Below are 12,405 nucleotides of genomic sequence, written 5' to 3'. Positions count from 1 at the left end.
GACCCTTTGTTTGCCATTGTTCTATACAATTTACTTTTCTTCACAGAAGTGAACCAAATGCTCACATATAGGCCTATTGTTTTTTAAGTTTTCTTACACCAAATATAAATAAATCAAGAAGGCCTTGCTACCACCTTTGGCAACAATCTAGTTGGGAACCACTGCTATGATAATAATAATTTAAAAATAAATGTTTTTCTTGTAATACACATTTTTTAAATTATTATGTTATATGTCCTGTGCAATTATGTGGCTCTACATATTTTTGTTGCAATTATATTTATTTTTACACTATACCACTATGTCCTGATGTAATGTTTATGCAAGTTCATCCATCCTTCAAGACAATATTTTTAGAGATATATTTTTATCATAATGCTACATGACTGTCTCCTGCTGGGGCTTCTAGTTGTGTTGCCGGGGGGCTGGGCCTCCCCTCTGTTATAAATACAATACTGTGCGTCATATTGGTTATTATTAGACTGTACTGTAATGATTATCATAGTACTATTATATCATATTATTTAACTACTATATTATTATTACACTATTCTTGTTACACCATAAACGTATTATCACTATGAAGTTAACTCTACATACATACATATATAATATTATTACATATATTACATATTTGTATTTATTTATTTATTTAATTGTTTTGCTTCTTGCAAATGCAATCCTTCCCACCCCACACACCAACTTACACACTCACACTACCCACACCTATCCTACTGATTTCTACTGCCGGACTCTTCTACCATGTCGTTACATACATCACTGTAATCATCATTTTGTTATATTATATGTATGTCTATTCTTTATGACTATGTATATCCATTATGACTACTTGTATACCTTCTATGTCACTGTCACCAATATAGCACTAATTAAAAAAAATAAAATAAAGAAAAAGGATAACGCTTATGCAATGTGGTTCCTATAGTCTCTAAAAGTAGAACAGGAGCCAGAGCCTTCAGCTACCAAGCTCCTCTCCTGTGGAACCAGCTTCCAGTTTTGGTTCGGGAGGCAGACACCATCTCCACATTTAATAATAATAATAATAATACATTTTATTTATAATGCCCTTTTCATCAAAAGATCTCAAAGTGCTACAGGTTAGAAACAAAAAAGATGAGCATTTTAAAAAATAAGAAAAGGAGAAAAAGAGTAAAAAAAAAAAAAAAAAAGTAAAAAAAAAAACATCTAAAAGGGACCAAAAGCTTTGCTAAAAAGAAATGTCTTTGGGGTAATGTGCTCATGTTTCCGCACTCTCATCAGGATCCTAGCTGCAGAGTTTTGGATGTACTGAAGCCTCTGCAGACTCTTGCCAGGAATCCCAATGAGAAGTGTGTTACAGTAGTCCAGTCTGGAGGAGACAAAGACATGAACCAGCTTTTCGGCATCTGACAGGGAGAGAATGGGGCGGAGTGTGGAAATGTTACGGAGGTGGTGGAAGGAGGTCTTACATAGGTGATTTATATGGGCTTCAAAAGTGAGTTGGGAGTCAATTTTTACACCAAGATTTGTGACTATTGATGAGAGGGGGATGTTGGAGCCAGTAAAGGTGATGCAGGTTATGGATGATGATTTGGTCTGGTGAGGGGTGCCAACCAGGATGGCTTCGGTTTTGGAGCTGTTGAGTTGAAGGAAGTTGTGCTCCATCCATACCTTTATCTCCTCCAGACAGGTGGTGAGTTTAGATGGGGACGAATGCGAGGGTGGGGTTGCAGCTGTGACATTTACATAGAGCTGTGTGTCATCGGCATAGCAGTGGAAGGAAATTTTGTGACGGCTGATGATTTGGCCATGGGGGTGAGGTAGAGGATGAAGAGGATGGGGCCAAGGACTGACCCCTGGGGGACACCGCAAGTGACTGTGTGGATTTGATTTGGAGTGTCCCACGGAGAAGTATTCTGTCCGGGTTGTGAGGTGTGATTTGAACCAACTGAGGGCAGTGTCATTGAGTTCAGTGGTGAGGTGGAGCCGGTTTAAAAGAATGCCATGGTCGACAGTATCAAATACAGCAGAAAGGCCCAGGAGGATGAGGAGGGAGGGAGAGCCAGCATCGGATGATGAGTAGGCTTAAGACGTTGATGAGTAGGCTTAAGACGTTCCTCTTTGATAAAGCTTATAGTTAGGGTTGGCTCAGGTGAGTCCTGAACCATCCCTTAGTTATGCTGCTATAGGCCTGGACTGCTGGGGGATTTCCCATGATGCACTGAGCTCCTCTCATCCTCTCCCTCTCTTTCTGCACTCATTCATGTTCCATTAATGCATGTTACTAACTTCACTTCTTCCCCAGAGTTCTTGTGCTTTCTCGTCTCGCAGGTTCTCATGGATCCTGGTGGGGCCTCCTGCCATGGTCCTGCTTGACTGCCATTGCTAATATCACTGATATTATTATTATTATTATTATTATTATTACTACAGATACTATTATTAATATAATCACTGCTCATTGTCCCCCATCGTTGTTGTTGTCATCGTCGTCATCTACTTCATGTTCATCATCATCAGTCACTGCTATTAGTGTAGTTGTTGCTACTGTTGTTGCTGTGCACCTTTGTCTCTGTCTCTCTGTCGTTACCTCTGTTCTCTCTCTCCTTCTGTCACTCTCTGTCTCTCTTTGTGTCTCTGTAAATAATATTATGAGGAGTTCGGTCTAAACCTGCTCTATTTGAAAAGTGTTCTGTTATGAATTGGCGCTATACAAATAAAATTGAATTGAAGTAATATTTTTTTCTATTACTATTACATCCTGTATTTTTCTATTTTATTTTTATTTAATATATAGTGTGTATATTTATTTATTTACACCGATCAACCATAACATTATGACCAGATAAAGTGAATAACATTGATTATCTGGTTATCATGGCTCCTGTCAGTGGGTGGGATATATTGGGCAGCAAGTGAACAATTTGTCCTCAAGGTTGATGTGTTAGAAGCAGGAAAAATGGGCAGCGTGAGGATTTGAGCGACTTTGACAAGGGCCACATTGTGATAGCTAGACGACTGGGTCAGAGCATCTCCAAAACTGCAGCTCTTGTGGGGTGTTCCCGGTCTGCAAGGGTCAGTACCTATCAAAAGTGGTCCAAGGAAGGGAAAAAAATGGAGACAAATGCTCAAACAACAACTAGGACTAATGAGGATGGGATGCTTAACATTAACAGGGACTCAAAACCAACGGACAAAGCTGTCGGATGAGAACCTTGCTGAGTCACTACATTCCTTAAAGGAGAAGACACAGATGCTGCTCCGATTGGGAAATGTCTTTTCTAGCGAGAGGATTCCATTGTGATTATAGGGGTTAAAGATCAAAGCAGCGATTGAGGAAACTTCTGCTGTGATTTCTAAGGGTCAACAATAATTGGGTTAATAATTAGGCGGACTCTCTAGGAAAAGATCAGGGCTGGGAATACAGGGATTCTGTTTAACTGATGAGTTACTGGGTGTCATGAACCTGGTCACAGAAACGGATGGCTCACCTCTGTGCCACCCTCTGTTGAATTTATTATTATGTGGAAATATGGAAAATAGAGCTGTGACCAATCTACAGTGTGGTTCCAAGAATGCGACTGAAAAGGTTGAACTTACATCTATCTAAAAACTGCTAGAAAAACAGAATACGCTGCACAAGACAAGAGCACATGCCAGGCACACACCATAGTAAAACAATGTTTGTGCAGGCAATGCATTTTTGTTTGCGTCTCTGTGTGATCGGCTAACACCTGATTATGGTTGTTCTATCTGCCCCCAGTAATCTCTAAAATATACGAGGGAGGGGGCTGTCAGTGTACTGTCTAGCTACTATCAGCTATAATTACAATCTACTACGATGGGGTTAACTGATAATATACAAATAAATAATAATAATAATAATAAAAAACTTTATTGTCTTCGGTTTCACCATAAAGACGATTATAACAATAAACCTCACAAAACATTAAAACATTGATTAAAGTACAACTCACAATACACAAGTCTACACTATACACAACATATAATGTATTGTGCAAAAAAAATACAGCAAACTGTGCATAAAACTGCAGTAAAGTCAGGAGCACTACTCTGTATCCAAGTCTACCGGATCATACTTTACACAGATTTATATGGTAAATGGTAAATGGACCTGTACTTGTATAGTCTTCCGACCACTCAGTCTTTTCACACAGTGATGGCAAAGTCCATCGAACAGAAACTAACATTCATACACCGATGCACAGCATCGGGAGCAATATGAGGTTCAGTATCTTGCTCAAGGATACTTTGACAGGAGGCACCAGGAGCCGGGGATCGAACCCACAACCTTCCGATTAAGGAATGACCCGCTCTGCCTCTGAGCCACAGAGGGGAGGAAAGTATAACTTCCCAGTGGAGAACATGAACAATCTAATCAAATTGTCCTGAAATGGTCTGGAATACGGGATTTACAAACACTTAAGGTAGACATAACTGCAGCTGAGTAACCAAGGCAGAGCGCATTCTCGATTTCTCTGCATGGTCACTATATTTGGGAGGTCAGACATGTGTGGCGTTGGGATGTATGAACATACAAAATTCACCCAGCAAATGAACCGTTGCATTTTAACACATTTAACAATATTAAAAAACTAAAAAACTAAACTAAATAAATAAATAAATAATAATAATAATAATAATAAAATTAGTTTGAAAAGTTCTGCGTTTTTCTACGGAGAGATCCAAAACAGAATCATTTAAAATTTAACAGCCATATGTACCTTAGGTTTAAGTTTACTAGGAAGTAAAGCTGACCCGCTTAAGACCAGATCCTAAAGGTTTGGATCTTTCAAGGTCCACATAAAGTCAAAGGTTGCCCTGTAATAAATCTCAGTCTGTTTCTCTCTTTTTTGCCTTTATTGGATAGTGACAGCTGAAGACAAACAGGAAATAGGGGCAGAGACAGAGGGGATGACACGCAGCAAAGGGTTGCAGGTCGGATTCGAAGCCTGGGCTGCTGCAGCAAGGACTTCAGTACATGGGTTGCCAGCTCTACGAACTGAGCTAACCGGGCACCCCCAGTCTGTTTCATTTTATTTCAAAGTCTACTCAAAAAAACAAAAACAAAAATGATGATGATGAAATGATGTTACTGAAGTCTAAAATAGTCTTGTTTATTTAATTGTTTTTATAATACAATAGATATAGAAAGTGGCTAAATTATACCACAGATGTTGTCAGTGACATTAAAACACAGAGACTTACCCACTCAGTAGTCCGCCTTTACAGCCTCATTGTGTTTATACTCCTGCTCTTGCAAACTCAAACTTTACAGCTTTTACAAGGTCCACATAAAGTCAAACGTTGCCCTGTAATAAATCTCTCTGTCTGTTTCTTTTTATTTAAGTCTGCTCAAAAAAACAAAAACCAAAATGATGTTACTGAAGTCTAAAATAGTCTTGGTTATTTAATTGTTTTTATAATACAATAGATATGGAAATGTGAATTTTGGGGAGAAATTAATTTACACTTGTCTGTTGTCTGATTGGAAGTGGAAGTTCCCAGTGGAAGATGTGGCTATTCAGAAGGTTGATGTTTTGGTTTAGAGCTGACTAGACCCAACCGCCTAGTAACTGAATCAGTTCCAGCAAGGAACCAGCATCAGGTTCAATTTCTCACACGTTTAACAAGCCACATTTCATGAAAATCAGCCTTGCAATATGGCAACCATGCAGACCATCGACATATATAAAGGACAACATGACAGCCCGCTGAAAGTGAAAAAACAAACAAAGTCTTTTTTTGTGTATTTAGGTAGATCTTATCACAATGCTGTATGTTCAAGCATTCCTTTTTCTGATCACTTTGGTTTTAATTAGTTATTTGACAACATAAAAAGGGGGTTTCACTTCATGATTGACAGCTGAGCTGACAGCTCGCAATTTAGTTGGCTGGATGTATGGGCGGGACTGAATGGCTTCCCCAGCACAAGATGCCAGTACCTGTATCCAGGATACTTATATCCTCAGGTGGCCACCCCTGTGCCACTCCATTGCCCATCCATGTGCCACCCCATTGTCCTTTCCTATTCCACACAGACTCTTTCAGAGTCTGTAGCAGGCTCCCTGTTAAAGCTATTGAAGATACAGGTATCTTAACTGGTATGCTAGCATGTCGGGGAGGATGCTAAATAATCCTCCAAAGTTAGGCAAAAAAAGGCACACTTTGACCTCTGACTTCAAGATAAATTAATGAAAATGGATTCTACAGGTACCCACGAGTCTCCCCTTTGCAGACACACACACTTTTTGCCAATCCCATGCAGTTTTTTGCATGTGGTATAAATATATTATTTTTTGTTTAGCATACTGGGGTCCAAAATTGTAATTAAACCCCTCCTAAAAAGACCACCTTGCCCCAGGGGCATAGGCAACTACCGATTTCTAACCTCCCCTTCCTCTCTAAGATTCTGGAGAAAGTAGTCGCCAAACAGTTTTGTGACTTTCTACATAACAATAGCTTATTTGAGGATTTTCAGTCAGGATTTAGAGTTCATCAATCAACGAGCTCCCCCTACAGCTCTGGGACGTATATTTCAAAACACTGTCGTAAAAAAACTCACTTGCGGCACCCTCCTCCCCCTTTCTACCGCTGCTGATGTGCATTTGTTGCCGGGCAACTTTTTCGTGTGGGGCAATGTCTACCGAGGTGGGTAATACATTCATCGTCGCTTATTCTTATAGCTGGCGTGGCTAACCGGTATTGAGGGGGGCGTGTGCGTTTATGTGGAATTGCCGCAAAGCAGTTTGTGTTTCTCACTCGTTCTCGCTTCTCACGATACTTCCTATTTCCAACTTAACGGAATGGTAGTCCCAAAGTTGCAAGGTTGGTTTTCCGCCTGGGGAGTGGGGAAAGTCACCATTTTCACCGGAACAGGCCATTTAACCATCCAAATGATTTCTAAATGGGTTTATTAAGTTGAAATAGTTGCCAAGTTCCCCTTTAATAATGACCTTTTGATTGCTTCCGACAATATGTACTTGTATTATTAGATCTTAGTGCTGCATTTGACACCATTGACCATGATATTCTTTTACAGAGACTTCAGCATCAAATTGGCATTAAAGGAACCGCACTAAGCTGGTTTAGGTTATACTTATCAGATCGTTCTCAGTTTGTACATGTTAGCGATGAATCTTCCATAATTACTACAGTTAGTCATGGAGTTCCACAAGGTTCTGTACTTGGTCCAATACTATTCACTTTATACAGTATATGCTTCCCTTAGGCAACATTATTAGGAATCACTCCATTAACTTTCATTGCTATGCAGATGATACACAGTTATATCTATCGATCAAGCACAATGGAATTAATCAATTATCTAAATTACAAACATGTCTTAAGGACATAAAATCCTGGATGAGCTGCAATTTTCTGATGTTAAACTCTAGGACTGCCTTTTTTCATTTACGTAATATTACAAAAATTAGACACATCCTGTCACAGACGGATGCAGAAAAACTAATCCATGCATTTGTTACTTCTAGGCAGGATTACTGCAATTCCTTATTATCAGGTTGCCCCAATAAGTCCATTAAAACACTCCAATTAATTCAGAACACTGCAGCACGAGTACTGACAGGAACTAGGAAAATAAATCACATCTCTCCTGTACTAGCTTCCTGCACTGGCTCCCTGTAAAATTTAGAACAGAATTTAAAATCGTCCTCCTCACCTAAAAAGCTCTTCATGGTCAGGCCCCTTCATATCTTAAAGAGCTCATAGCACCCTATTACCCCTCTAGAACACTGCATTCTCTGAATGCAGGGCTACTTGTGGTTCCTATATTCTCTAAAAGTAGAACAGGAGCCAGAGCCTTCAGTTACCAAGCTCCTCTCCTGTGGAACCAGCTTCCAGTTTTGGTTCGGGAGGCAGACAGGCTTAAGACATTCCTCTTTGATAAAGCTTATAGTTAGGGCTGGCTCAGGTGAGTCGTGAACCATCCCCTAGTTATGCTGCTATAGGCCTAGACTATCGGGGGATTTTCCATGATGCACTGAGCTCCTCTCCTTCCTCTCTCTCTCTTTCTGCAGTCATTCATGTCCCATTAATGCATGTTACTAACTTCACTTCTTCCCCGGAGTTCTTGTGCTTTCTCGTCTCACAGGTTCTCAGGTTCTCCTGCCATGGTCCTGCTTGAATGCCATTCCAATATAACTGATATTATTGTTATTATTTTTATTACTACGGTTACTATTATTACTGTAATCACTAGTCATTGTCCCCCATCGTTGTTGTCGTCGCCATCATCTTCTTCATGTTCATCATCATCAGTCACTACTATTAGTGTAGTTGTTGCTACTGTTGTTGCTGTGCGTCTGTCTGTCTGTCTGTCTGTCTGTCTGTCTGTTCTCTCTCTCTCTCTCTCTCTCTCTCTCATCCCAACCGGTCGAGGCAGACGACCACACACCTGGAGCCGAAGGGTCTGTCCTAGGTTTCTGCCTTTTAACAGGCAGTTTTTCCTTGCCCCCGTCGCCAAGTGCTTGCTCATGGTGGTACTGTTGGGTCTCTGTAAATAATGCTATAAGGAGTTCGGTCTAGACCTGCTCTATTTGAGAGCCACCCCACCCAATAAAGTCTGGAAACGCTCCTGAGATTAGTGCCGATGAATTCATGCAACAGTGGTGCAGTACGTTTCTAGCCTAAAATTAGCTTTTCACTTCTGGTGATCGCAATTACACTTCAAAAAGTCATAAAGGGGTTTTCATTTTTGAGTAGTATCTTAAATATCTAAAGTAATGCCTTAAGTATCATAAACTTTTGTTCACCACAGAGCTTATTTTGGGCAACAGTCCAAAATCCAACGGGTTCTTGTTAAAGGAACTAGAGCGATGGTAAGTTCTGGGTTGGACTACAAAAATATATCATCTCTGCTGCACACTTATTCAAAAAAATTCAAGTAAATAATCTGTTTTAGGCTACCTTTGGGAACATATTTCAGACTAAAGACCAAATAGGGACAATAGGGCTTACCCGAAATGGAACCCAATTCGGAAAAAATAAAGATTTTTAGGTCAGTGGTTATGGTTAGGGTAAGTTGTAGGAAATTAAGTTTATTTCCCCGAACGTGATAAGCAAATGTGTGCATTTGTTTGCTTTTGAATCCTCCTCCCTCACTAACATGTAACATAACTCAAAAATGTGCCCATTGCCTGTGGATAATCAGGCTCACCAGACATTGAATCTAAAATGTTTCTGTGCCACAAACAATCCCACAACTTTCACTTTATCAAGAAATATCACTAACTAATAGCCAATGCAGTATATTTGGACATTTACAGAAAATGACTCTGAAACACATTTGTGACACTTTCACACAAAGGTGATTCAGTTTCAGCCAATGTTGTTTCCACGTGTCCACACCCACCTCTAATGGCCCGGCTGTTTGTGGGTTGTAAATGTCATTATTCATGAGTCCCTTACCTGATTGGCTGGCAGCACCTTTGGCCCCTACTCCTTTCCGTTGATGAAAACAGTGTCTGTTTAGCAAGAGAAAAGATGCTTGTCAGTATACAAACAAACCAGCTTAAGAGTTGTTTACACATTAAATAACATTATTTGTTCCCACAGTGACGTCATGTGGAAAGGGGCCGGTTGTAGTAGCATGTTCAAATACTAATTTCATACTTCAGGTAACTGGTGGTTTTTGGTCAGGCCTGGTGGATTCTTGCAAATGTCATTAGGAGCACTAGGAGGAGCCAGAGGAATCTGATATTTTCACAGATTATCTGTCTCATGTACTTCAGTGAGGAAACTGTGAAAAATTGTGTAAATATGAGAAAAACGTTATTTTTATAAAAGTTACCTACTGCAGGTTTAACCCATCCATAAAGAAAACTCTATTGGCGAAGAACACCGTGGTATTAACTATTAGACCCCACAGTATGGCAGCAAACACCCTAACGGTTGTCACAGCCTATCATAGGAAGCCATACAGGAAGCTTCCCGACAGACAGACAGCAACAAACACACACACACACACACACACACACACACACACACACACACACACACACACACACACACACACACACACACACACACACACACACACACACACACACACACACAAAGAGTATTGGTAGGCCTGTTGGTGCAGTTTCACCCCCGCCCGTCCTCGTCCCATCTTTTCCTCCCAGCCTAAAAAACGTAACGCCTACTGTTTGGGTATTGTGATGAGCTCTCGCGACATTTCCCAACTCCAACTTAAAAAATGTGACACGAACGATGACATCTCGCGAGGCCCCCCTCGATCAGCGGGAGCCCAGCCTTCACTGATGCCGACTGCAGTGTGTATAATAGCAGCGAGGGAAGCTCTGGGTGTCTAGGAGGAACTGCGGCAAGGTCGAAAACAGCATCCTGCTTAGAACAACGGACAGACCAGAGGTGGACGGGATTAAGTCCGGTGGCCGGGAGCGGGAGAGTAACCGGAGGACTTTTGGATTTAGATTTACTGCGGCGGAAGAAGAAGAAGGAGGAGCGTGGCTGAAAGTTTCCAGCCTGTAGCCTCATGTTCCGAGACAGCTAACGAGCTATCCTTCACCACTACCGCTCTCAGCACGTCGGGCTGCCAGCGCCTTTTCTGACCCCGACAGAGCAGCGTGGTCCTCCGCACAGCTAGTTTTGGATTTGTCACCGCGCACCTTCCGGGCTTCTGCACTTCCTCCAGTGAGTTCTGCGGGCCATAGCGTGGCTTTTCCCCACACGGTTCCACGTTCATTTGTGTTTTTTTGTGCCATGTCAGCGCCATCCCCAACGCCTTCCGCCCCGGCGGAGAGCGCCGCGGCAGAAAATGATTTTCTAGCCCCTGATGCGGGGCTGAAACCGCCCGGTCCGACGCCCAGCCAGAGCCGGTTCCAGGTGGACCTTGTGGCTGAGGCAGCGGGAGCCACAGAAGATAAGTCACCGAGCTCCGACGCCTCCACCACCGTCCCATCCAGCGACAAGGCGACTCCCACCGCTCCCTCAGATGGCCCGGGTTCCGATCCAGGGGCCGGCGGGGAAGAAGCCAAAGGCCGGTTTCGGGTGGTGAACTTCGCGGATCCGAGCGGAGCGGGTAGCGCGGCCTCTCCGGAGGGGCCGGCAGATGGGCTACAGAACGGGGACACGGTGATGAGCGAGACCAGCTTGCATTCATCCACAGGGGGCCAGCATCACTATCACTATGACACCCACACCAACACCTATTACCTGAGGACTTTTGGCCACAACACCATCGATGCCGTGCCCAACATCGATTTCTACCGGCAGACGGCGGCCCCGCTGGGGGAGAAGCTCATCAGACCCACCCTGTCGGAGCTGCACGACGAGCTGGACAAGGTAAGAACACAGGACTCTGCGGTGTGGCTGCCGCTCATAGAATCAAGGTAGAAATCAGCCTGTAAGTGTTGCACACCATGACTACCACAGCTCACATCCTCAGTTCATCGTTAAATACTACAGACCCTATCACTGCATTCCAGGTCATGTGTCGTGCATACATACTGTCAGTGTGTGCACATGTGCAGACAGAAACAACATGTGCTTTTCCTCGCCTTCTAGGTCGCAGCAAGCCTGCACGACTGCTTTGTTTTCTGGTAGCACTGACACATAGAGGCCTAATGCCACAGAGTGGGGTTGGTGTTTTATCAGATTGACCTGAGTGTGGTTACAGGTGCACAGCTGATGTCTTTATGGTTATTTTATTGACATTATGCACAATAAAGTTATTATGGGAACAGCTGTTTCAGATAGTTGTAATCAGGTGATTCTCAAGTCAATGCCACACTGACTGAAAGCCGTTTTTGGCTATAAGCTGCTTTTCCCTCTCTTGAAATGCTTGTAATTACTCACCCTCATTTATCAGTACTGTGTGGCAGGCCAGAAGTATGTGGGTGCCTGAGCATTAATCCCATGTGTGACATCTGATAGACATTAATGTGCTGCTGTAACAGCCTACAGTCTTGTTAGAAGTAGAGCTGCAACAATTAGTTGATTAATTGATTCTATTCAATGAATCACCAACAGTTTTTGATAATTGATTGGGCAATTTTTTGTGTACAAATGTCTAAATTCTCTGATTTCAGATTTCAGTTAATATGTTCTGCTTTCTTTCGTCCTCTATGACAGAAGACTGAATATCTTTGGGTTGTGGACAAAACAAGACATTTAAGGACGTTAGCGTGGGCTCTGGTCAACATTTTTTACCATTTTCAGAACCCAACAACTAATCTGTTGATGATCAACTCGTTAATAAAAAAAACTGTTAGCTTCAGCCCTATTGGGCAAAAATAGCAACTTGAAGACATAAGACACACAACAGAGTTATGTTGGGCGTTTCCTTTATTTTCTGACAATTGGTAGACTAAACAATTGAAAACCATTAAATAGAAAGTAATT

General features: G+C 42.0%; 1 protein-coding gene and 2 long non-coding RNA genes across 4 annotated transcripts in view; 2 read left to right on the top strand and 1 right to left on the bottom strand.

Moving 5' to 3' along the window:
* Positions 1-1,943: 1,943 nt before the first annotated feature.
* The window catches only part of LOC127370398 (uncharacterized), a 143,636-nt gene continuing 133,174 nt past the window's right edge, over positions 1,944-12,405 (top strand). The window contains exon 1 of the long non-coding RNA XR_007886229.1: positions 1,944-2,331. This is a non-coding gene — a long non-coding RNA (uncharacterized LOC127370398). The remainder of the gene's footprint in view (positions 2,332-12,405) is intronic.
* LOC127370394 (uncharacterized) lies at positions 6,012-10,286 on the bottom strand. Its single transcript, XR_007886225.1, has 2 exons — positions 10,188-10,286; positions 6,012-9,506 (listed from the first exon to the last, which is right to left on the bottom strand). It is a non-coding gene; the product is annotated as an uncharacterized LOC127370394 (long non-coding RNA).
* The window catches only part of slc12a2 (solute carrier family 12 member 2), a 70,842-nt gene continuing 68,765 nt past the window's right edge, over positions 10,329-12,405 (top strand). The window contains exon 1 of one of the 2 annotated variants that reach the window (XM_051412262.1): positions 10,329-11,346. In XM_051412262.1, coding sequence (XP_051268222.1) covers positions 10,765-11,346 — 582 coding nt within the window. In that variant the 5' untranslated portion in view covers positions 10,329-10,764. The remainder of the gene's footprint in view (positions 11,347-12,405) is intronic. The other variant, XM_051412261.1, reaches the window with a different exon arrangement.

This window comes from Dicentrarchus labrax, unplaced genomic scaffold (assembly GCF_905237075.1).
Source record: "Dicentrarchus labrax unplaced genomic scaffold, dlabrax2021, whole genome shotgun sequence".
Taxonomy (NCBI): domain Eukaryota; kingdom Metazoa; phylum Chordata; class Actinopteri; family Moronidae; genus Dicentrarchus; species Dicentrarchus labrax.
This window is presented reverse-complemented; position numbering and strand designations above follow the sequence as displayed.